This window comes from Suncus etruscus, chromosome 6, assembly GCF_024139225.1.
Source record: "Suncus etruscus isolate mSunEtr1 chromosome 6, mSunEtr1.pri.cur, whole genome shotgun sequence".
Taxonomy (NCBI): domain Eukaryota; kingdom Metazoa; phylum Chordata; class Mammalia; order Eulipotyphla; family Soricidae; genus Suncus; species Suncus etruscus.
The window spans coordinates 133,485,389-133,512,301 of NC_064853.1; the positions used below are offsets into that span (position 1 = coordinate 133,485,389).

A 26,913-nucleotide genomic window follows, 5' to 3' on the forward strand; every position below is an offset into this window, starting at 1 on the left:
ATAATAAAACTTCTAGTAGAAATGTTGGTCTTTCTTGGGCCCGGAGAGATAGCACAGCGGCGTTTGCCTTGCAAGCAGCCAATCCAGGACCAAAGGTGGTTGGTTCGAATCCCAGTGTCCCATATAGTCCCCCGTGCCTGCCAGAAGCTATTTCTGAGCAGACAGCCAGGAGTAACCCCTGAGCACTGCCGGGTGTGGCCCAAAAACAAAAACAAAAAACAAACAAAAAAAAGAAATGTTGGTCTTTCTTAATTGGAAGAGAGGATTTTTACTCATCATCTGCCCAACCATAAAGCTTTCATTTCTCTTATGAAAGTTGATAAAGTATTTTGTGTAGTCCTTAGAAATTCCCTTGGGGGAAATAAATTCCTTGAATTCTTTTTAAAATTTATTTTCAGATACATTTCATTGTTGCCTACGTCTTCCATGTACAAAAGTTGGGCTCTGTTCAGTTGGGTTTGCTGTTAATGCTGGGCACATTAGTCTTTGGGTCTTCGGCAAATGTAAGTCTAACCTTTTTAGTCCATAGAGGATTAGGATAATAATCCTAAGTGAGCAGGGTCCCTTTTGGTGAGAAATGCTGTAAGCCAAAGCCACCCAGGTAGAAGGGCTAGCGTTGGAGAGAATTAGTGACAGAGCCAGGGTGATACTTTGTCACTGAAGTACCAGCCTTCTCTGCCTTTCATTACTTCCTGACCTTCTTCCATCATCTGTATTGGAACTCTCCTCCCTAAACAGCTTTCCACACTGCTTCAGTGACTATGAATTCCCAGAAACCCTTACTTATCTAATAGGCCTATCTTTTTGCCACCCAAACCATGTTTATATCTTTTGTCACAAAATTATATTTCCACTGATTTATCTTTGGTATTGTTGACTTGGACAGTTTTTATTTTATTTTATTTTATTTTATTTTATTTTTTTAGTTTTTGGGTCACATCTGGCAGCGCTCAGGGTTTACTCCTGGCTCTATGCTCAGAAATCGCTCCTGGCAGGCTCGGAGGAACATATGGGATGCTGGGATTTGGACCACCATCCTTCTGTATGCAAGGCAAATGCCTTACCTCCATGCTATCTCTCCGGCCCCAACAGTTTTTTATTTTAATGAAAGTTCGTAGCTTGTTTTCCAGTTTTCTTCTGATGTGCCTATATTTTGTCATTTGATATAATTTTAGGTTTTTTGGGGGTAAGGGGGGTTGCACTTGGGCGGTGCTCAGAAATCGCTCCTGGCAGGCACAGGGAGGGGATGGTGGGATTCGAAGCACCATCTGTCCTGGATCGGCTGTGTGCCAGGCAAACGCCTTACTGCTGTGCTATCTCTCTGGCCTTACATTTGATATAATTTTGATCAGAATTTAAGCACCTCCTTTTATTTTACAGAGAAGTTTTCTTTTGCTTTATACCATTCCTGATTGAATTAAGCTTATTTTCTATTTTATCTTTTTTTTTTTACCTTTTCCTGAGAAATATAAATAACTGTAGCTGTAAATTTTGATGTTACATGGTGTAAATAGGAGTAGGCTGGATATTTTCTTGATCCTGTATAGTGGGAAAAGCACTTGCCTTGCATTCTGCTGACCCAGCTTTGGTCCCTGTACTCCAAGTCTCACCAGGAATGATTGCTGAGCATAGAGCTAGAAGCCCTGAGAACTGCTAGGTATGCTCCCAAAATAAACAAGACATTGATTCTGTAGAATTTCTTATACTTTTTAGTTTAATCACTTTATTTTAAAATTAATTTTTCAGTATTAGGGTTTTATTGTATTGTTTATTTGTATGATTTGGTTTTTGGGCACACCTAGCAGTATTTAGGGATTACTCCTGGCTCTGCACTCAGAAATCACTATATGGGATGCCACGGATTGAATCTGCGTCAGCCACGTGCAAGGCAAATGCCCTACCCACTGTGCTTTTGTTCTGACCCCTATTTTAATTAATTAATTAATTAATTTGTTTATTTATGTATTTATTTGGGTTTTGGGCCACACCCAGAGGTGCTCAGGGGTTACTTCTGGCTGTCTGCTCAGAAATACCTGTTCTGGGACACTTGAATTGTTTCCAGATTCTGGCTATTATGAGTAAAACAGCAGTGAATATAGGAGAACAGATGCCTCTGTCTTTTTATGGTTCCTAGGGTATTTTCCTAGGAGTGGTACTGCCAGGCCATATGGGAGCTTAATTTCTAGTTTTTTCAGGAATGTCTATATTGTTTTCCAAAAAGGCTGGACCAGTCTCTATTTCTACCGGCAGTGAATAGTAATTCCTTTCTTTCTTCATATGCACCAGTTTGTATTATTTTTGTTATTTCCTTCTGTCTCCCTATTTTTGGGTAGTTTGTATTATTTTTGATGTGTGCCAGTCATTGTAAAATTACTTAAAACAGCCAGATGTCTAGCTTCTAGCATCCTATTTGTGATGAATGAAATGAGACAGACTTGTTATTTATGTATTTATTTATTGGTGTTTGGGCCACACCTGGTGGTGTTAAGGGGTTACTTCTGGCTTTGTGCTCAGAATTGCTCCTGATAGGCTCAAGGGACCATATGGGATACTGGGGATTGAACACTGGTCGGCTACATGCAAGGCAGACACCCTACCTGCTGTGCTATCATAGCTCTAGTCCCAGACTTGTTATATTTTTGAAATTTCTCAGGGTTTACTCCTGGCTCTACACTCAGGGATTACTCTTGGTGGGCTCGGGGAACCATATGGGTTGCCAGGATTGAACTCGTTTGCAAGGCAAATGCCCTAGCTACTGGTCTAGCACTCTGGCCCCCCATGAGGATTATATCCTGACTATAGGATCTATTCATAGAATTGTCATAGACTGCTGGAGAGTGGGGGAGAGACCCTCCCTTTTTCGGGAGGGTGGGGTGGGGATTTGGGAGTACTCAGGACTTACTTCTGGCTCTGAGCTCAGGGATCACTCCTAGCGGGATCAGGGGATCATATATAGAGCCAGGGATTGGATCCAGGTTGGCTGTGTGCAAAACAAACCCCCACCTGCTGTACTCTTTCCAGCCCTGAACTGAATTTTGAAAAACAGTGAAAGAAGCATCGAAGTCTAGTCAAGGCAGCCATGATGTTCCTGATGGTGAGATGAGGCTGGATTTGAGAATGCTACCACTGGGGGTAGGAGGAGGTGTCTGGAAGAGAGGATCCTCCTAGTGAGAGAAAACGTTTTTTGCTTTTCCTTTGTCCTTAAATTTCAGGCCTGCTCTATATTCTCAGATCTTCTGTCTTTTTCTCTGTAACAGTGGTGGCGAGGTTGATCTCTTTCCCACTTGATCTTAGCTTTTCTTTTAGTCCCTCTTGAAGACATTGTACACTTCCTTCTCTCTTCTGATCTCTTTTTTTTTTTTAATATTTTATTGAAACCATTGTGATTTACAAAGTTTTTCATAGTTGGGTTTCAAATTTACAATGAGTGTATCAGGGATAAGCCCATCAATGTTCACCAACATTTGCCTCTCTTTACCAATATTCCCAGATTCCATTCCATACCACCCCCCTGTCCTCAGCCTGCCAGAGGACAAGACCATGTTAAATTTTGATTGTTATGTTTGGGCCTCATGATTTTATTGTTGTTGGTTATTTGGCTTGCCTATTTAGTTCTGTCCTTTTTTTTTTTTTTTTTTTTTTTTTTACAAACATTTGATATTTCCTTTCTTTTCCTTTTTAATTTATTTAAAGAAAATGCATTATTACATAGTTGACATAACTGATCATAATACATTCATTTTAGGAAAACCAAAAGCAGTATGATTTTAAAAAAAATAGAAAATTGAAAGAAAAACTAAAGAGATGGAAGAGAAAGGAAAAAAGAAAAAGTTCAGTAGCAAGTATTTTTTTTTTTTTTTTTTTTGGTTTTTGGGCCACACCCGGCGATGCTCAGGGGTTACTCCTGGCTGTCTGCTCAGAAATAGCTCCTGGCAGGCACAGGGGACCATATGGGACACCGGGATTCGAACCAACCACCTTAGGTCCTGGATTGGCTGCTTGCAAGGCAAACACCGCTGTGCTATCTCTCCGGGCCCGCTCTTTTTTTTTTTTTTTAAGGATAAAAGTTAAAAAAAATACAGTAATAACGCTGTGAGAGTAGCAATTGTTGTTTGCATAGGCCCAGCAAAATATGGGGAAAATGGAAAGAAAAAAGGCCTTGGCCTAGATACAAGGAGACCTTATCCCTGAAGTTTTCTGGCATAAGACTGACTCTGGGTTTCAGGCATACTAGGTTGTCCCTCCCCTGAGTCATTCTCTGTGGTCCCGGTGAAATTTTTTTCGCACATTAGTTGTGCGATTAGCTTCTAATCTTTTGGTATCAGGAACTTTTGGTTCTGACCCAGTGTGCCCCTTTTCTTTATTTCATCTCTTTGCTTTCACCCTGTGGAGGTTTTATTTTCTTTGACTCCCTCCCACATACACTTTTTTTTGGATTTTTTTTGGCCACAGTAGGTGATGCTCAGGGGTTACTCCTGGCTATGCACTCAGAAATCGCTCCTGGCTTGGGGGACCATATGGGACATGGGGGGGGGGGTCGAACCACAGTTCGTCCTAGGCTAGCACTGGCAAGGCAGATGCCTTACTGCATGTGCCACCGCTCTGGCCTCCCACATACACCTTTTTGATATTTTCATTTTACTTGATTTAGAACAAATTACAATCACAATCATTTGCTTATGAAGTGTATGTCTGACTTGACTCATTCTTGGGAGTTCAACCTGTCTCATACCTAATTACCCATCTTTCTGAACTTCCGGTTATGAAGTGTTGTTTGGTTTTCTATTGTCAAAGACATATTTCTTATAGGCTATAATGGTGAATATATTTGTATAGGTTTTTTTTTTTTTTTGCTTTTGGGTCACACCCGGCAGTACTCAGGGATTACTCCTGGCTCAATGCTCAGAAATTGCTCCTGGCAGGCTGGGGGAGGACCATCTGGGATGCCAGGATTCAAACCACTATCCTCTGCATGCAAGGTAAATGCCCTACCTTCATGCTATCTCTCTGGCCCCAGCTTTTTACCCACCACATTTAGCACTTCTCAGGGTTTACTCGTGCCTCTGCATTCAGGGATTATTCCTGGTGGTGCTTAGGGGACCATTTGTGGTTCTGGGGATTGAATCTGGGTCGATTGCATGCAAGGCAAGTACCTTACTTGCTATACTTTCTCTCTAGCCTTTTTTTTGGGGGGGGGGGGTACTTATTAAGCATCTTAAAATTATTCTTTGATGAGATCCAACTTCCCAATCATAGGCAAGAACAGTTTTGTCAGTATGGAGTTAGTTGTACAGGGTTTCACAGAATGTGTTTTTTTTTTTTTTTTAATTATGAGAACAAAGATGCAAAGAAAGAGGACAAGTAAAGTTACATTGGAAGGACAATCACCCATAACATAATTCTCAGAAGAAGTCCCCTGGCTGATATCTTAACTTTGAACTTTCAGCCAAAGAACATTCAGATAAATAAAACAAAATCCATGTACAATTACTTTGTCCCTCAAGTCCCCAGATTGTAACACATTATAATATTTCTTTCTTTTTTTTTTTTTTTTTTGGTTTTTGGGTCACACCCGGCAGTGCTCAGGGGTAATTCCTGGCTGTCTGCTCAGAAATAGCTTCTGGCAGGCACGGGGGACCATATGGGACACCGGAATTCGAACCAACCACCTTTGGTCCTGCATCGGCTGCTTGCAAGGCAAGGCAAACGCCACTGTGCTATCTCTCCGGGCCCATATTATAATATTTCTTAACAGCACACAAGGCAATCTAAAGCCATAAAACTTAAGTAACTCTTTAAACATTAGAGGCATAGTATTTTTTACATTTCCATGTACATGCATATTAGCTTAAGTTAACCTCAAATTTTAAGTGGTTTTTTTTTTTTAAGGATTAGAGTCAAAGGAGCACAGTAAAAATGGTGTTAGAGTGGCAATTGCTGTTTGCATAGGGCCACCAAAATATGAGGGGCATGGAAAGAAATAACCTTGGCCTAAATACAAAGAGACCCTACCCCTGAAGTTTCCTGGCATAAAACCAACTCTAGGCTCCAGGCAAGTTAGATCGTCCAATCCAAGACATTGTCCGTAGTGCCAGCACACTTTTCACACAGTCTCTGTTGTTGGTATCATGTTTCTGTATTAAAGATCCTGGAATCTGCATATCCTACATTGAAGTCAGGATGTGGAGTGTCCTCTCGTTTCACCTCACCATTAAAAGGCAATGCAGGAAGCCCTGTCCTGTAAGCAGGTCGTTGTTAAGTCTCCTCAGTGTTAAGGGGAGTCTCTTTTGAGCAGGTCGATGTCTGAGCAGTGGTAGGGTCTTCCGTGGTAGAGGATTGCTTCCAGGTGATGTTATAGACAAAGGTGGATGTTTCGTGGATGGCTTCCCTGGTTCAGGGGTGAATGGAAAATGCCCTTTCTTCTGAGGCCTGTGCCAGGTCATTATGTCAATGTTCAGGGTGTAAGGTCCCTTTGCACTACAAGATTTGTGTATTCCAATCTCTATTAGATAGGATCTTATTTGTATGTATAGTATTTTCCCATTTTAATGTGCCTATGCAAAAAAGGAGCAATGCCATGTGGCATTATTGGTGCAAATGGGGGCCATAAGAACAAGTCCAACAATCCCCATGATATGGTTCAATCATAAGCATTAAACTGGGGGACTCTTTCACCAAAATTCCTTGTTGAACAGCTCATAAAGAGAAGATAAAAGGTGGTTAGAATCATCATTGTATAAGAGAATATTTAGTAAGATTTATAGTTGTCAGAGAAAAAAAATACTGTAAAGAAATACGTGTCCATTTTATGTCTTTTGAAACAGTTTAGGGTTGTTACACACAATACATGGCTTTGGTCTGTGATTAGGATTGTGCAATACTGAAGTTAAAAAAGTGTGATGTGGGTTAGTGATGTTTGGGGGGTGAGAGAGTTAAGGAGTAAAAATGAGCTTTGTAGGGGTGTGGGAAAGGGCAGAATACAAAATGGACATTCTGGATATGCAAAATATAACATAAAGATAAGGAATACTCTTAATACATACAGTGCGCGAGGGGTCACTAGTCCCCGCTTGGTTTTCCATAAACAGAGTGGTCAGAAATTGCCAGTGACAAACAGCGCAACCGAGCAAATCTCAGCACACCCCAAGTTAGGACCAACCATTTCTGGCCGCCTGGGCTGCCACCCCAGAAGGACTTTAGGCCGAGGGCAGAAGAGGGGAAGGATGGGGCCTATCAAGGCTCCCAGCGCACCCAAGTTAGAGAGAAGGCCTTGCACATGGGGTCTCCCCCAACCCCATGCCGGCTAGAGCTAGCCTCCAGCTCAAGAGAGAATCGAGTGAGAGCAGAATGTGTTGTTTTTATTTTGTTTTAGTCTTTCTGCTTTGACTTAATTAACAAACATATTTTAGAGATTCACATCTCATTTGAGCATTTATGATTGCTTGGATCATCACAGTTTATCTATTTCTCAGAAAAAGGAAATTTGAATTGCTTCCAGGTTTGAGGCTAGTATGAATAAAGCTGATATGAGAAAACTATACACAGGATTTAAACACCTTTTTAACATTAACTCTTGTTTTGTGAGGAAGGTGTTGCAGGATGATTAAAAACATGACGCCCTTCAATCAGTACAGGTAGGCTTTTTGCTAGCACTGAGCTTGTGGCTTTGAACTTTTCTAAACCTAAATTCCCCTTCTTTTAAATGAAATATTGTGAAGTGGAAATTGGATTAAGCTGGAGATAAGAAGTTAGTTTAAAGATAAAATTCTGAGGCTGGAAAGATAGCATGGAGGTAAGGTGTTTGCCTTGCATGCAGAAGGACGGTGGTTCGAATCCCGGCATCCCATATTGTTCCTCGAGCCTGCCAGGATCGATTTCTGAGCATAGAGCCAGGAGAAACCCCTAAGCTCTGCTGGGTGTGACTTAAAATCAAAAAACAAACAAACAAAAAAATGAAATTCATAAGTTCAGTTAATTAATTACCTTCTAGAGTTCTTGCTAGATATTACCCAATGTATTCAGATTTGATCCCCTAACTTTCGTGGTATATAATATTAGATACAGAAATTTTATGCAGAATTTTTAATTTAAGTACTGGAAGTTATATTATAAACTTGTTTTTTTTGTTTTGTTTTGTTTTTTTGGGCCACACCCATTTGACGCTCAGGGGTTACTCCTGGCTATGCGCTCAGAAATCGCCCCTGGCTTGGGGGGACCATATGGGACACTGGGGATCAAACCGCGGTCTGTCCTACACTAGCGCTTGCAAGGCAGACATCTTACCTCTAGCGCCACCTTCCCGGCCCCTTGTTTTTGTTTTTGTGCAACACCTTGTGTTGCTCAGGGTTTAATCCTGACTCTGCAATCAGGAATCATTCCTGGCAGATCTTGGGGGCATATAGATGTGGGAAATAAATCCAAATTGAATTCTGTGCAAGGCAAGTGCCCTACCCACTGTATTATTCCTTGGGCCTCATTGTATCCTTTTAAACACACTAATCAAGGCAAAACCTATATATATAGGCTCTGAGTTGTGACTGCAGTCTGTTTGAGACTTGTGCTTTAAATCTTCATTTAAAGATTGTACTTTTTTTTTTTTTGTGGTTTTTGGGTCACACCCGGCAGTGCTCAGGGGTTATTCCTGGCTCCATGCTCAGAAATTGCTCCTGGCAGGCATGGGGACCATATGGACGCCGGGATTTGAACTGATGACCTTCTGCATGAAAGGCAAACGCCTTACCACCATGCTATCTCTCCGGCCCCAAAGATTGTACTTTTTTAATGTGCATTTTTCTTATGGTATGAACTTGTTAGAAACCCACAACATAACATAATAATTTGCTATGTTGTTCAAAGTTCAAAATTAAGTGCTAATAAGTTGCTATAAGTAAAGTATTTTCGTGGTTCCAGAGAAATAGTATGGGTGTTAAAGTGCTTGTCTTGCATGTATACTTCTCAGAATTACATATGGTTCCCAGTTCAATTCTCAGCATATGTTTCTCTTAGCACTGCCAGGAATGATCGATCCCTGGACACAAAGCCAGGACTATGCCCTGAGCACAGCTGAGTCAGACCCCTGAAAAACGACAAAAAAAAATCTATCTTCTTGATTGGACTTGAGGGATTTAAGAATACTAAATGCTGGGGCCAGAGAGATAGCACAGCAGATAGGGCATTTGCCTTACATGTGGCCAACCTGGATTCAATCCCTGATACTTCATATGGTCCCCCAGGCACATCCAGGAGTAATTTCTGTGTGCAGAACTAACAATCCTGAGCATCACCAGTTGTGGTCTTAAAACTAAAAACTTAAAAAAAAAAAAAAAAGAAAAAGGAATACTGAGGGGGCTGGAGCAATAGTGCAGTGGTAGGACGTTTGCCTTGCACGCAGCGTCCCATATGGTCCCCAAGCCAGGATCAATTTCTGAGTTCATAGCCAGGAGTAAACCCTGAGCATCACCCGGTGTGGCCTAGAAACCAAAAAACAAACAGAAAAGAAGATAGGCTCCAAGTTTAGTTATTCTATTTCTCCCGTACCTGCTGGGTTTGCTCAATGTTTTCCCGCAGCTGTAATGATAGTCTGTAAAGGTTAGATAGAGAGTAGTTTTTAAATTAGAAACTTACGTTAAGGTACTATGGATATAAAAAAGAACTTTACATAGAAGTTTATTCCTGGACTAGTACAGCTTATTGTGTAAATTGCTTATTGATCTGGGTTTACTATCTGGCACCACATACTGAATACTGTCAGGAGTGACCCTTAAATCCTGAGCATTGTCAGTTGTGATCCAAAAACAAAACAAAAAAATATAACTTGAGTTGCTCAGAATATATAGAGAAGTCAGTATGAATGACTATTAAAGTTAAGATAAATTGCATTAGATCTTTGAACAGAGAAATAATTTCTCTAAGAGAAGTTTTTTGCTATGATTTATCTCTCAGTTCTTTATTGTGGATAGAGGTTACTATCGCAGATTTATGAGTTTCTTTTTTTTTTTTTTTTTGGTTTTTGGGCCACACCCAGTAACGCTCAGGGGTTACTCCTGGCTATGTGCTCAGAAGTTGCTCCTGGCTTGGGGGACCATATGGGACACCGGGGGATCGAACCGCGGTCCGTCCAAGGTTAGCGCAGGCAAGGCAGGCACCTTACCTTTAGCGCCACCGCCCGGCCCCAGATTTATGAGTTTCTTTATGAGTTCAAAGATTATCTTCATGATTAAACCAATGTGACTGACATTCAGCCTGAAAAGGCCAGGTGCAAGGGGTCAGGTAAGCTTTGTTGCCTTTGTGCCTTGTTCACCTGGTCCAGACTGGTAGATTTCATGACAATTTAGTTTGGAATTTAAACAATCTCTGATTCTGAGTTGAATTTGAGACTATCCCTTCGTAGCAGCAACATCCCAGAACATCTTAAACCATCAAAGAAATCTGAGAATAAAAATAGCCACTACTTAATGAGAGTTTGGTGCCAGAACTAGATACTTCACATATTATCTTGTCACAGTATTCCAGCAAGGAAAAAGGTGAGTCTTGTGTTTACAAATAAGATGAGAGAATCTAGATGCTGTGCTTTTCATACAGTATGGAGGTTGAAAGTTATCTCTAATATATTCATATTAATTTTGGAGGAAAAGAGTCAACCTTGTTCTCTGATAACAGGCATATTGGATTTGTTAGGTTGGGTTCAGACTGTCCTTTGTTGGCTGTTTCCTGAAATCTTGCTCAATGATTTGTTTGTTCTCACCAGCTATTACTGTTTTTATTTTGCTACCTTGAATTGAACTGTTGTTCCCTTTTTATATTTTATGAATTTCTTTTTTATATATATTTTATGAATTTCTACAGAATATATTAGAAAATGAAAAGTATTTTGTTTGTTTGTTTGTTTGTGACCACATCCATCTGTGCTCAGGAGTTACTTCCTAGCTCAGCACTCAGGAATACTCTTGACTTGCTACAGGGACCATATGGGATGCTGGGAATTGAACCTAAGTTGGCCACGTGCAAGGCAAACACCCTATCCACTGTAATATTGTACCAGCTCCTGAAATGAAACTTTTAAACTGCATAATTTTTTTGTTTTTTTGTTTTTTTTTTGGGCCACACCTATTGATGCTCAGGGGTTAATCATGGCTCTGCACTCAGAAATCATTCCTGGTGAGGGCGGCCATATGTGACTCCAAGGATCGAACCCAGGTTCATCCTGGGCAGCTGCGTGGAAGGCATATGCCCTATCACTGTGCTATCACTCCAGCCTATGCATAAAATATTTTGTTTTAACTTAAATTGTGTGTGGGACTGAAGAGAGAGTACAGCAGGTAGGGAAGTTACCTCCTTGCAGCCATCCTGGGTTCAATTTCTGGCATCATATTTTGTCCCCAAAGCATCTCCAGGAGTACCGTATTCTTTGCTGTATAAGATGCACCTGACCATAAGACGCACATCGTTTTTTTTGTTTTTTGTTTTTTGTTTTTTTTTTTGGATTTTGGGCCACACCCAGCTTTGCTCAGGGGTTACTCCTGGCTGTCTGCTCAGAAATAGCTCCTGGCAGGCATGGGGGACCATATGGGACACCAGGATTCGAACCAACCACCTTAGGTCCTGGATCGGCTGCTTGCAAGGCAAACACCGCTGTACCATCTCTCTGGGCCCGCACATCGTTTTTAAAGGAGGAAAACAAGGAAAAAAAAATTCTAAACAAATGGCGCAATTTGAGATGCCGTCATGAGACGGCGGCTGGGAACCACCAGCCTGCTAGGCCAAAGTATGTCTATAATAGACCAGTCCACAACTGGTTAAACACATTTACCTAACTTTTTTTTTATCAGAAAATTAAAAAAAAATTAAATACTTTTAAATACTTTTTTAATATAAAAAAAGTCGTATCAATGACCAAATATTCTTAAACGAAAGCGCTATATGTGAATGTGAAAGTGCATTAACCTGATTGCTCGTACTATGTGGTATGTCTACGTCTACGCAGTAAAGGAGGCAAATGTCAAGTGGTTGGTATATGCTCTCCTCCCCTGCACTCAGGCTTCAGTTCCAGTAGGCATTTGCTCCAGAAGATGCACAGTCATTTCCCCCGTCTTTGGCGGGGGTGGGGGGGAGAGTATGTCTTGGTATGAAAAATACGATAATTTCTGAGTGCATGCCCGTAAGTTCTGAGAAATGCCAGGTGTGACCCAAAATCGAGAGAGGGGCTGGAGAGATAGCACAGTGGTAGGGCGTTTGCCTTGCACACAGCCAACCTAGGATGGATGGTGGTTCAAGTCCTGGCATCCTATATGGTCTCCCGAGCCAGCCAGGAGCGATTTCTGAGCATAGAGCCAGGAGTAGTAACTCCTGAGCACCACCAGGTGTGACCCTCTTGCTTATGTGAGGCCTTAAACTTGATACCATCAACAGAACAATAAATTGTGTGTGTGTGTGTGTGTGTGTGTGTGAGAGAGAGAGAGAGAGAGAGAGAGAGAGAGAGAGAGAGAGAGAGAGAGAGGACAGACATAGAGACAGAGATAAAGAAATGATTGACACACAAACACAGGGAAAGGAGTGCCTTAATTCAGTTGGTTTAAATATTTTCTACCCAGTATCGGATTGAAAGTACAAGGGTTGAGGTGTGTGCCTTGACTGTAGGTGATCCAGTTGAATTTCCTATGCCAAAGATCTTCTAAACATTTTCTAGTACCTCCTCCCTCCCCTCACTCCCCTTCTATGCCTTGCAACACTGCTGCAGGGTACCATTGGCAACTTTCCTCAGTTTGTATACGCCTAGAATCTCTGGATCAGGTGTCAGGTCTCCTGTGTCTCTTCAGAGGAAAAATAAAATCAAACTTCTTCCTCAATGCTCTGTTTCTAGATAAAAATAACTTTAATCTTTTGTTTGTTTGTTTGTTTGTTTGTTTTTGGGCCACACCTGGTGACGCTCAGGGGTTGCTCCTGGCAGGCTCTCGGGACCATATGGGACACCAGGGGATTGAACCGTGATCCATCCTAGGTTAGCGTGTTTAAGGCAAACACCCTACCACTTGCACCACCACTTCGGCCCCTGAAAGGAATATTTTTTTTTTTTTTTTTTTTGGTTTTTGGGCCACACCCATTTGACGCTCAGGGGTTACTCCTGGCTATGCGCTCAGAAGTCGCTCCTGGCTTGGGGGACCATATGGGACACCGGGGGATCGAACCGTGGTCCGTCCTAGGCTAGCGCAGGTAAGGCAGGCACCTTACCTTTAGCGCCACCGCCTGGCCCCCAAATAGCTTTCTTTTTTTTTTCTTTCTGGTTTTTAGGCCACACCTGGCAGTGCTCAGGGGTTACTCCTGGCTGTCTGCTCAGAAATAGCTCCTGGCAGGCACAGGGAACCATATGGGACACCGGGATTCGAACCAACCACCTTTGGTCCTGGATCGGCTGCTTGCAAGGCAAACACCGCTGTGCTATCTCTCCGGGTCCTGAAAGGAATATTTTTTTTTTTGTTTTTGTTTTTGTTTTTTGGGTCACACCGGCAGTGCTCAGGGGTTACTCCTGGCTGGCTGCTCAGAAATAGCTCCTGGCAGGCACGGGGGATCATATGGGACACCTGGATTCAAACCAACCATCTTTGGTTCTGGATCAGCTGTTTGCAAGGCAAACGCCGCTGTGCTATCTCTCCGGGCCCTGAAAGGAATATTTTTAAGTTTGCTTATTGTACTTTGGATTTCCTGCTTTCAATTTTGTTGGTTCTATGGTTCACATATATAGGAACATAACACCTCTTCACCAGTGTGTCTGATCCCTGCCTGTTACCCTTCACTTGCTTGCCCCCTTCAGTTTGTAAAGCCTATTTTAAAACAAAAAGCTGAATATCTCATGTCATTTTTTTTGTTTGTTTTTGGTTTTGGGGTCACACCCGGCAGTGCTCAGGGTTACTCCTGGCTCTACGCTTAGAAATCGTTCCTGGCAGGCTCGGGGGACCATATGGGATGCCGGGATTCGAACCACTGTCCTGCATGCAAGGCAAACACCATACCTCCTTGCCATTTCTCCAGCCCCTTATGTCATTTATTAAATACTGTACTACAAGTATAAAATAGAATGACTACATTCAAAACAAAGTACCAGAATAAAGCTCAGTGGTAGAGCATTTGCATGTAAGATATATGGAGTCCTGCGTTCATATCCCCAGCACACTTGTGCAACAAAAATTGGAAGTACTTAGGAGTTCTTCTTGGTTCTGTGCTCAGGAGTAATCCCATGGCAGTGTTCACGGGTCCATATGTGGTACTGGGATTTGTTTTTCTATTTGTTGTTTTTTTGGTGTTGGGGCCACACCTGGCTGTACTCAGGATTTACTCCTGACTCTGAGCTCAGGAATCACACTTGGTAGTGCTCAGGCAACCATATGGGATGCCAGAAATCAAACCTAGGTTGGCCACATGCAAGGCAAGTGCCTTAGTCACTGTGCTATCTCTCTAGTCTTGGTACCAGGGATTTGAACCAAGATAATTGCTTCACACAGCCACATGCAAGGAAAGTGCCTTTCCTCTTGTTCTCTTTCCAGCCTCTATAATTTTTTAAAATTACCACCAGTGTTCCTTCCTTCCTTTCTTCCCATCTCTTCCCATTCCCATCTTTTCCCTCTCCACTTTATGTGTATGGATTAAGGGGAAATGGTTTATTTTAATTAAATATTCTGGTGGCCGGAGAGATAGCATGGAGGTAAGGCATTTGCCTTGCATGCAGAAGGATGCATGGCATCTCAAATGGTCCCCCGAGCCTGCCAGGAGCGAACCCCTGAGCGCTGCTGGGTGTGACCCAAAAACCAAAAACAAACAAAAAAATAGGTATCTGGACAGTTATCACCTTTTAGAACTATGGATTTGAATTATGCATTTAAAGACTCAAAAAACCCACAATATTTCCCATGTGAAAGAAATTATAATCGGGGCCGGGCGGTGGCGCTAAAGGTAAGGTGCCTGCCTTGCCTGCACTAGCCTTGGACGGACCGCGGTTCGATCCCCCGGTGTCCCATATGGTCCCCCGAGCCAGGAGCAACTTTCTGAGCACATAGCCAGGAGTAACCCTTGAGCATTACTGGGTGTGGCCCAAAAACCAAAAAAAAAAAAAAGAAATTATAAGCATGGGCCTGTAAAAATGGAAGAATATAAAAATAAACCATGATATATAATTTATATAAATGTACTAATATTTTGGTGGGGGTACACCCAGTTGTGCTGTTTACTCCTGGCTTTGAGCTCAGGAATCACTTCTGGTTGTACTTTTGGGACCAGGTATTGAAAATGGATCAACTACATGCATGCCTTGTCTACTGTATTATCTTTCTGGTCCCAATGGTACCACATTTTTTATTTTTTTGGTTTTTGGGCCACACCCGGCATTGCTCAGGGGTTACTCCTGGCTGTCTGCTCAGAAATAGCTCCTGGCAGGCACGGGGGACCATATGGGACACCGGGATTCGAACCAACCGCCTTTGGTCCTGGATTGGCTGCTTGCAAGGCAAACACCGCTGTGCTATCTCTCCGGGCCCAGTACCATATTTTTACCTTATAAAAAAGTATCATGGTAAGCATAAGATGTGATTTAAACCATTTTCAAATACACAGTTCAGTGTGGCATTAAGTACACTCACTGACTGATCACCATTATCTATATCCATAACATTTTCCTCATCCACCAGACACTATCAATTAAATAATAACTTCTACCTCGGTAACTTTATTCCACTTTCTATCTTTATGAAACTTGCTTAATCATAAACCTCATATGAGTGGAGTCATAAATCATTTGTCCTTTTATGTCTGTTTTATTTGACATAGTGTTTTTGAGGCTCACTTATATTGTAGCATGTATTCAAGACAGGCATTCTACTACAGTTATTTGTATTTAAGTTCAGTAAGTTGTATTTTTTTTTTCCGTAAAGGGTAAGAGTAAAAAAATATAGTAGAGGTGTGATAGTGGGAATCGCCATTGTTTGCATAGGTCCAGAAAAATGGGAAAATGGAGGAAAACTCCTTGACCTGATTACAAAAAGGCCTCACCCTAGAAGTTTATTGGCATAAGACAGACTCTGGGTTCCAGGCATACCAGTTCCTTCCTTCCTTCCTTCCTTCCTTCCTTCCTTCCTTCCTTCCTTCCTTCCTTCCTTCCTTCCTTCCTTCCTTCCTTCCTTCCTTCCTTCCTTCCTTCCTTCCTTCCTTCCATTTTTCCTACCTTTCTTCCTCCTTCCTTCTTTTCTCTTTTTCTTTCTCCCTCCCTTCCTTCCTTCTTCCTTCCTTCCTCCTTCCTTTCTCTTTCTCCCTTCCTTTCTCCCTTCCTTCCTTCCTTCCTTCCTTCCTTCCTTCCTTCCTTCCTTCCTTCCTTCCTTCCTTCCTTTCCTTTCCTTTCCTTTCCTTTCCTTTCCTTTCCTTTCCTTTCCTTTCCTTTCCTTTCTTTCTTTCTTTCTTTCTGTTCCTTCCTTCCTTCCTCCTTCCTTCCTTCCTTCCTTCCTTCCTTCCTTCCTTCCTTCCTTCCTTCCTTCCTTCCTCCCTCCCTCCCTCCCTCCCTCCCTCCCTCCCTCCCTCCCTCTGCCACACCTGGCAGGTGCTCAGGGTTTACTCCTGGCTCAAAGCTCAGAGGTCACTCCTGGTAGGGCTTGAGGGACCATATGGAATGCCAGGGATCAAACCCAGGTTTGTCCACATGCAAGGCAAACACCACTGTGCTATTTCTCCGGCCCATCCAGGACTGATTTCTGAGTGTAGAGTCATGAGTAACCCCCAAATGTGGACCAAAAATCAAATAAATAAATAAATAAATAAAACTAGCACTTAGACTAATTTTTTTAATAAGTCGTTGTAGAAGGGGCACAGACTTCTATATACAGACTTTTCTGATTTTTCTACCAGTGACTATATAGATACTAGTCTGGTCTCATCCTTCAGGCAATTCATAAGTTAACAAATCACAGAAAGAACTTAAAACGAAAAGCACAATTATTATTTGACTTATAGAATTAGAAAACCTCTCTGAAATTAGGGAGTATTGCTTTCAATAGTATATAATCTCGATGGAGAAGCTATGGCACACGTGCCAATGGTGGCACACAAAGGCCTTGCAGCTGGCACACGGGAAGGTCCACAATTAAGATATGCAGCACAGTGGCAGGAGGCGAGTGTGCAGATGTCTGCTTTGCAGCTAACCTGGCAACAGGGCTGGACTGGCCATTGGGAGGACTAGCCATTGTGCGGCAGTTTGGGCACTCGGGCTCAAAAAGGTTAGCCATCATTGGTATATAACTTGAATTTTCATCACCAATAATTAGACAAATTACTTAACCAAAGGATTAAAAATACGTTTATTAAAATTACAGATTTATCATTTTTTTTTTTTGGTTTTTGAGCCACACCCGTTTGACGCTCAGGGGTTACTCCTGGCTATGTGCTCAGAAATCGCCCCTGGCTTGGGGGGACCATATAGGACGCAGGGGGATCGAACCGCGGTCCGTTCCTTGGTAGCGCTTACAAGGCAGACACCTTATCTCTAGCGCCACCTTCCCGGCCCCCAGATTTATCATTTTATATGTAATAATTCTAAAAGTTACTAAACTTTTACTTAGGATAATCACATCATAGTTAAGCCACAGGAACTTCAAATTAAAAGAAATTCATCCCTGAGAAAAGAAAGAAAAATCTGAAAACACAGAAGTGACAGTTTTTGTACCCTTTCAACATTTTTACCAAAGCATTAATTTCTTTACCAGTCAGCAGTCAAATGTACTTCACTCCTAGAGAAGTATGGTCTCTGATGATCTGGTCATTTTGCAAAGAGACTGAAACACAACATTTTTTTTAATCAGATAAATATCAACTCTTGTTTTATTGTCAGATTTCCATTTTTGTCAATTTTAAGGTCCAATGACCAGAACAGTAACTTCTGTTGGCATCTTTTCCTCTGAGTCTCCATCTCCCAATTTACCTTCACTAGAATAACAAAAGTAATAAAATTACAACTGGGTATTACAACTATTATTAATGGCACTCTCATCACAGTTCTTACAGCTCGAATAAAGTAAGATTTGATTCCTGGCCCTTTTCTGAATCCACCAATTCCCTGGTGTGTTACCTAGTTGTGTTTTTTTTTTTTTTTTTTTTTTTTTTTTGAGGGGGGGGGTGTTACACCCAGCAGCACTCAGGTTACTCCTGGCTCTATGCTCAGAAATCGCTCCTGGCAGGCTCAGGGGACCATATGGGATGCCGGGATTCGAATCACTGTCCTTTTCCATGTAAGGCAAATGTCTTACCTTACCTCCATGCTATCTCTCTAGCCCCTAGTCAGTGTTTTTAAGGAAACTTCGTACAGCACAGCAGTGGCATTAATGCAGAGCAGGGACCCTGCATCAGTGAATACAGGGTAGAGTCCATCATCAGGAAGGCAGGAAGCAGCCAGTCAAAGGCCAGCTGCTGCAAGGAACATGGCACCATCAGGCCTGGCTCCCCTTAAAAGATTTTTAAAGGGCCCGGAGAGATGGCACAGCGGCGTTTGCCTTGCAAACAGCCGATCCAGGACCAAAGGTGGTTGGTTTGAATCCCGGTGTCCCATATGGTCCCCCCCCGTGCCTGCCAGGAGCTATTTCTGAACAGACAGCCAGGAGTAACCCCTGAGCAACGCTGGGTGTGGCCCAAAAACCAAAAAAAAATTTTTTTTTTAAATTTTTTTATTTTGAATTATGAGAACAAAAGATGCAAAGAAAGAGGACAAGGTAAAGTTACAGTGGAAGGACAGTCACCCATAACATAATTCTCAGAAGTCCCCTTGCTGATATCTTAACTTTGAACTTTCAGCCAAAGAACGTTAAGATAAATAAAACAGAATCCATGTACAATTACTTTGTCCCTCAAGTCCCCAGATTGTAACACATTATATTATTTCTTAACAGCACACAAAGCAATCTAAATCCATAAAACTTACGTAACTCCTTAAACATTAGAGGCATAGTATTTTTTACATTTCCATGTACATGCATATTAGCTTAAGTTAACCTCAAATTTTAAGTGGGTGCGTTTTAAGGATTAGAGTCAAAGGAGCACAGTAAAAACGGTGTTAGAGTGGCAATTGTTGTTTGCATAGGCCCACCAAAATATGAGAGGCATGGAAAGGAATAACCTTGGCCTAAATACAAAGAGATCCTACCTCTGAAGTTTCCTGGCATAAGACCAACTCTAGGCTCCAGGCAAGTTAGATCGTCCAATCCAAGACATTGTCTGTAGTGCCAACACACTTTTCACACAGTCTCTGTTGTTGGTATCATGTTTCTGTATTAAAGATCCTGGAATCCGCATATCCTACATTGAAGTCAGGATGTGGAGCGTCTTCTCTTTAAAGATTTGCTCATCAAGTCTATATACAAGGTGCTCGGAGCTTACTCTTGGCTCTGCCCTCAGTGATCATTCTTGGTGGTGCAGGGGATCCAACTCTAGTTGGCCGCATGCAAGGCAAGTGCTCTCCTTGCTGTATTATTAATAACTCCAGCCCTATTCTCACATCTTTCTAAGCAATTTTTGTTCAGTAAAAAATTGTCTTGCGGGGCCGGGCGGTGGCGCTGGAGGTAAGGTGCCTGCCTTACCTGCGCTAGCCTAGGAGACGAACCGCGGTTCGATCCCCCGGCGTCCCATATGGTCCCCCAAGCCAGGAGCGACTTCTGAGCGCATAGCCAGGAGTAACCCCTGAGCGTTACCGGGTGTGGCCCAAAAACCAAAAAAAAAAAAAAAAATTGTCTTGCTTCACCAAATAAAGAAATGTAAAAATTGATTAACTGTTATATAGATTACTAACAAGAGATGTCAGTAGAACATGGTTTTTTTGGGGGGTGGTCGAGGTGGTGGTGGTGGTGGTTTATGTTTTCTTCATATATAGTGTCTTTCATAGATACAAGATAGACACAAGTTTTTATACATACATACATACATACATATATATATGTATATATATATGTTGAATTGAACTCAGCTCATTCCTGAGTTTTCAACCCTATTGCAAGTAAAGAGACGTTTCAGATTAAGGGCATTACCAAATTTTTGTGGCTCAGGATTACTGCACTGATAGAACTTTTGAATGCTTGCCTTGAATCACATGCCTAGGGTGGGGGTTTGGTGTCTAGGTAGTAGATGTACTAATGGTGACCGATGGTGTTTTGTACAAAGATCAGGAAGAAGATAGCGCTGAGTTGTATATCAGCAATAAGACCGAGATATGAGAAGTAGGCCAGAAATGCCTTTTGCAGAAACTGGGATCCACCCATGTGGACTTTAGCACTGGCAGAAAGAATTATTTCTGACTCACGTCAGATACTTGACAATGTTTACTAGGAAGGACAACTCACTAAAAGTGAGAAGTCAGGAAATGCAAACATCAATTTCTTTTTTGTTGTTGTTGTTCTTTTTTTGTTTTTTGGGTCACAGCCGGTGGCACTCGGGTTACTCCAGGCTCTGCACTCAGAAGTCGTTCTTGGCAGGCACGGGGAATATGGGATGCTGGGATTCGAACCGACTGCATGCAAGGCAAATGCCCTACTACTGTGCTTTGTCTCTGGTCCCAAACATCAATTTCTTTATGAATCTAATTGAATGGCACAATTACTGATTTCACAGGGCCAAAGGGAAAGTACAGTGGAGAGGGTGTTTGCCTTGTATGCCGCCTATCTGGGAACAATTGTTGTTGACTCATATGTTGAACTCATATGGTTCCCCAAATACTGACAGGTGTGAGACCTGAGCACAGAGCTAGGTATAAGCTCTTAGCTCAATTGGGTGAAGCCCCAAATCAGAAAACAAACAAAACTTACTGGTCCTTGTTTACCACCTCTGATTTGTTCAGCAAGAGGTTTTTGAAGTTGATGTAAAGTACCAGTTTAACTCATTAGGCCAGAGAATATTTTACTTCGCAAGCCGCTGAGTTTAAACAATCTTTACTCCAACTGAGGAATACTGAAGAATACTGCATCTAGACCAATGACAGCAGGAATTCATTGCCCATTGGGATGCTGATGCCTCAGAATTATCTATACGAATTGTTACTAATATATACTATTGTTTACTCAATGCCTAACTTGGAGTCCACATTGTGCTTCCTTTGGTTGTATTTTGGGGCCTCACCTAGCAGTGCTCTGGTTACTTACTTACTCCAGGCTTTGTGCTCTGGTGCTGTGGGCAGTGGGGGGTTAGTGGAGGGGGGCGCAACCATATGGAATGCTAAGGAACAAACCCGGGTCAGCTGCATATAAGGCAAATGCCCTACTCACTGTACTGTCACTGGCCCTAATACATCTTTGCATTTCTTTTTTGTTTGTTGGCTTGTTGGTTTGTTTTGGGGCCACATCCGTTGACGCTCAGGGGTTACTCTTAGCTATGCGCTCAGAAATCGCTCCTGGCATGGGGGACCATATGGGACACGGGGGGTGGAACTGAGGTCTGACCTAGGCTAGCGCCCAAGCGCTGCTCCAGCCCTATCATCTTTGCATTTTGTTTGTTTGTTTGTTTGTTTTTTGGCCACACCCGTTTGATGCTCAGGGGTTACTCCTGGCTAAGCACTCAGAAATTGCCCCTGGCTTGGGGGAACCATATGGGATGCCCCGGGATCGAACCGCGGTCCTTCCTTGGCTAGCGCTTGCAAGGCGCTTACCTTACCTCTAGCGCCACCTCACCGGCCACAATCTTTGCATTTCTTACAGATTTTTAGGTTAATGCAATTCACACTTCAAGGTTTATTGATCTAGGAAATGGTGAAGTGGGTATAGCTTTTTAGTTCGCACATAGGTGATAAAAGTGAACTAATACTTAAGTTTATGTCCCAATTCCATCTTAAAACCTGACCCTGAGGGGCCGGGCGGTGGCGCTGGAGGTAAGGTGCCTGCCTTGCCTGCGCTAGCCTAGGACGGACCGCGGTTCGATCCCCCGGTGTCCCATATGGTCCCCCAAGAAGCCAGGAGCAACTTCTGAGCGCATAGCCAGGAGTAACCCCTGAGCGTCACAGGGTGTGGCCCAAAAAACAAACAAAAAAAAAAAAAAAAAAAAAAAAACCTGACCCTGAAACTGCTCTGTGTAGTAGTCCTTTTCCTTTTCCCTGACTTGGCTACAAGTGTTAAAAACTTGCTAGACGGCATTCCCACCAGCAGTGGATAAGAGTTCCTTTCTCTCCACATGGAAAGCGATATGGAGATTCCTCCAAAAACTGGAAATCGAGCTCTCATACGATCCAGCTATACCACTCCTAGGAATATACCCTAGGAACACAAAAATACAATACAAAAACCCCTTCCTTACACCTATATTCATCGCAGCACTATTTACCATAGCAAGACTCTGGAAACAACCAAGATGCCCTTCAACAGACGAATGGTTAAAGAAACTGTGGTACATATACACAATGGAATATTATGCAGCTGTCAGGAGAGATGAAGTCATGAAATTTTCCTATACATGGATGTACACAGAATCTATTATGCTGAATGAAATAAGTCAGAGAGAGAGAGAAAAATGCAGAATGGTCTCACTCATCTATGGGTTTTAAGAAAAATGAAAGACATTCTTGCAATAATAATTTTCAGACACAAAAGAGAAAAGAGCTGGAAGTTCCAGCTCACCTCAGGAAGCTCACCACAAAGAGTGATGAGTTTAGTTAGAGAAATAACTACATTTTGAACTGTCCTAATAATGAGAATGTATGAGGGAAATGGAGAGCCTGTTTAAAGTACAGGCGGGGGTCGGGTGGGGAGGAGTGAGATTTGGGACATTGGTGATGGGAATGTTGCACTGGTGATGGGTGGTGTTCTTTACATGACTGAAACCCAAACACAATCATGTATGTAATCAAGTTGTTTAAATAAAAAAAAAAACTTGCTGTAATAATTCTTAGTTCTTGAACAGTTTTCACTTACATCCAAAGAATAATGTGTATACCATTATGTATGTGATTTAATTAGCATGGAGTATAACTTAAATTCCATCCTGGACTATCATATATTCATTACTCATGTAGATTTATGATGCTATTAAATATGAATTAATTGAGTAGTAATGATATACAGTTGATGAATTAAATATGCAGGGCACAAAATGCATAAAAATGCATTAACATGAAGGATAATAACATTTTTCTTATCACAGGAAAAGATAGACCTGGGCCCGGAGAGATAGCACAGCGGCGTTTGCCTTGCAAGCAGCCAATCCAGGACCAAAGGTGGCTGGTTTGAATCTCGGTGTCCCATATGGTCCCCCATGCCTGCCAGGAGCTATTTCTGAGCAGAGAGCCAGGCATAACCCCTGAGCACCGCTGGGTATGGCCCAAAAAAAACCCAAAAAAATAAGAAAAAGAAAAGAAAAGATAGACCTATACTTTTGGGGGGGGGGGGGTTGAGCCACATCCAGCAGTGCTCAGGGATTACTCCTGGGTCTGCACTCAGAAATTACTCCTGGCAGTCTCCAAGACCATATAGGATGCTGGGAATCGCACCTGGGTGGGCCACATGCAAGGCAAAACGCCCTATCTGCTGTGCTATTCCTCCAACCCCAAAATAAACCTATACTAATTTTGCTGTATATATATTTTTAAGTTGCCAATTTGTTAATTAATTATATATTAAACAACAAAAGGAGAAATGGTGAATTTCATAATAATTTGTCCGAAGATAGAACTAGTTTTTTGTTTTGTTTTGTTTCAATTGGGGGGGGAGGCCACACCCAGTGATGCTCAGGGGTTACTCCTGGCTATGTGCTCAGAAATTGCTCCTGGCTTGGGGGACCATATAGGACACTGGGGGATTGAACTACGATCTGTCCTAAGCTAGCACCAGCAAGGCAGACATTTTACCGCTCCACACCACCGCTCCGGCCCCAGGACTAGTTTTTTTATATCATATACATAAAACTTTTTTTTTGGGGGGGGGTCACACCCAGCAGCACTCAGGGGTTACTCCTGGCTCTACACTCAGAAATAGCCCCTGGCAGGCTCAGGGGACCATATGGGACGCCGGAATTCGAACCACTGTCCTTCTGCGTCTAAGGCAAATGCCTTACCGCTGTGCTATCTCTCCGGCCCCATCATATACATAAACTTAATCCTGAAAAGTTAAGTTTCTTGGTAATATCTTTTCTGAAAGCCAGACTTGCTTTTAATAGGGCTCAGTGAAGTTATTTTGTGTTGTTATTTGGCAGATTCACACAGAATTACTAAAAAAAAAAAAACACCAGCAAAAAACCCCCCAAAACCAACAAAACTGAATTGAAATCTTTCTGGGAAAACCTGCTATTTATTGTGAAAATCATCTTTGATCTTGAAATTAAAAGTAAAGCTGGAAAGGACTTTACAAACAAGAAAAAAAAGAAGTTTGGAATTGGACTCACAGAATTTGGGCTTGGAAATGCCTCAGGTAAATCATACATAAAGAGTATGTACAAAGTTTTCTATATTCCTGCCATAGAAAGTCACTACTGTAAGTTCTCTGTATTTCAAATGAAACTTGTCATACTACCTTTGCATGACATTTTTACCTCTATCTCAGCTAGTCTTAAGTTAATATCTTCCTTCCTACTGCCTTTATTTTCTCCTTCCCTACAGCTTTGAAGTTTGATGGTCTTGACTGGGAACATGAATGAAACTTGGCTAGGTGGTCGACTGACCTTACTTTATCATCATCCTTCGAATTAATTTGCCACAGAAATTCCATTGATGTATTACATCTATCAAATTCATCAATCCCTCTGTATTCATGTTTCCCAACTGTTCCAAGGGAACATTTATTGCTTATTAATTTATAAGTACTGAAGAGGAAGTGGTGAAGGCCTCTAGACTCTATCTTTCACACACACACACACACACACACACACACTCTCCCTCTCTCTCTCTCTCTCTCTCTCTCTCTCTCTCTCTCTCTCTCTCTCTCTCTCTGAAATGAGTGGTGAAGGTCTCTAGCCTCTCTCTTTCACCACCAACCCCAACTTTCTCACTCTCTCTGAAAATGAGTATAGCTGCATTATGGTAACCACTCTGAATTGATTGGTTTCAGTTTGAGGCTGTCACCTAATAATAGAGGAAGTCCTGTTGATCCCTGCTCAATGTAGCCAAACTTCTGCACCTCCCACCTCAGACTTGGTTTCCCCTGTCTTCTCTTTGTGTTCACTGCTAGAGAGAAACCTGGAAATCATGAGAGGACTGGAACTCTGAGGTGGCTTTATATGGGTTTAGGCAAAGCTAACTCTGAGCTTAGGAAATGAGCTATTTGCCACTTTGCAGGTATAGATCAATTCTTTTTCAGGGATTGGTATCAAAATGAAATAGGGGTGGAGGAAAACAAGAGGGAGCATTAATGTTGGGTGTCTTGTCTCCCCCCCCTTCCATTATTTTCTTATACCATGAATTGTATCCTTTTCAGGGATCAGAGTTTGGACTACTGAGCTCATGCCTAAGTGACTGGTTTCACTAGGATTTTTTTTTCTGTTTTGTGAATCCTAACTTCACGTTCCTGTGTGCTTCTTTTGGACTAGTGATACTCAGCTTCCTTGTTTGGGAAAATAAGATGTTGGACTGAGGAGAATGGAGGGAGACTGACTCGCTACCTCTAAAAGCTCTGCAAAAAAATGGCAGGCCATTCACTGCTAGAAGTAGTTATTAGAGAGTATTGGAAGTAATGCAAATGCAGTGAAGTCAAAGTACTAATTAGGTACTGTAAGCATATTCTAAAAGCTTAGGTTTTAAAAGCTAGGTATTAACAATTGCTGTTGCCTCTCCCCTCTCTTCACCTTTCATCTCCCCTCCCCTCCTTTTTCTAATGCAAATAAACAAGTTGAAAGCATGCAGAATTGTTTTCTGAAAATATCTGAAGGATACAAGAGTGAGGTTTATTTGTAATAAAGTGTCTTGAAGTGGTCTTTAACTTTCTGAAATGAAAATCACTCTATTACAGCCTAGTGTAAGTGGAATGGACCCTCCTTTTGGGGATGCCTTTCGAAGCCACAGCTTTTCGGAACAGACTCTTATGAGCACAGACCTCTTAGCAAACAGTTCCGATCCAGATTTCATGTATGAACTGGTGGGTACTACTATCTTTTTGGATTCTGCCTTCATTGATTGGTGTAAAAATGAATCATAAAATTGTGTCATTGTAAAATAAAAACACACGGCTGTCAGATCACCCCACATGTCATTTTTCTAACCCCTTAGATAGATGGGTCTGAAGAAGCCGGGTAGCAGCAAAGAAATAATACACCAAGCCAGTCAGGAAAGGATGATCATGGTGCCCGTAGCTTTTGCCTCATGCTCTCTCCCTGAGCCATAAAAACAGTCAGAACCTCTCTCTCTTTTTTTTTTTTTTTGGTTTTTGGGCCACACCCGGCATTGCTCTGGGGTTACTCCTGGCTGTCTGCTCAGAAATAGCTCCTGGCAGGCACGGGGGACCATATGGGACACCGGGATTCAAACCAACCACCTTAGGTCCTGGATCAGCTGCTTGCAAGGCAAGCACCACTGTGCTATCTCTTCGGGCCCAGGATCTCTCTTTCTTTATTAAAACCAATTCCCAATTCCAGGAAGGGGCAGGTGAAGAAGACAAAAGGGGGAACACCTTTGTTTGGGGTTGAAACCTGAGTGTCAGAGGTTTTTCTATTTATTTATTTATTTATTTATTTATTTATTTATTTATTTATTTATTTATTTATTTACCTAAGTGCCTGAAAGGTGTTGGGAATTGAACGGGCCGGAATCCTTACTCATTAAATGTTGGATAACGCTGCCTCTGATCCTTTTTCATTGCTCAGCCTCCAACAAAAGGAAAGATGTGGTTAGGCCAAATTTGAATAGAATTTGTGGTTATGAAGCTAGTTATTTTACTTTCTCTTAGTTTGTAGTACTGGGGATTGAATCCCAGGCCTTGTACAAGCAAGACATTT

The 26,913-nt window shown here is 42.1% G+C and overlaps 1 protein-coding gene across 2 annotated transcripts in view; it reads left to right on the forward strand.

Annotated features, from left to right (window-relative positions):
- Window positions 1–24,241: 24,241 nt before the first annotated feature.
- Window positions 24,242–26,913, forward strand: part of CREBRF (CREB3 regulatory factor) — a 38,388-nt gene continuing 35,716 nt past the window's right edge. Inside the window, exons 1-2 of one of the 2 annotated variants that reach the window (XM_049776053.1) lie at window positions 24,242–24,398; window positions 25,932–26,057. In XM_049776053.1, coding sequence (XP_049632010.1) covers window positions 24,390–24,398; window positions 25,932–26,057 — 135 coding nt within the window. In that variant the 5' untranslated portion in view covers window positions 24,242–24,389. Of the gene's footprint in view, window positions 24,399–25,797; window positions 26,058–26,913 lie in introns of those variants that run through there. The other variant, XM_049776052.1, reaches the window with a different exon arrangement.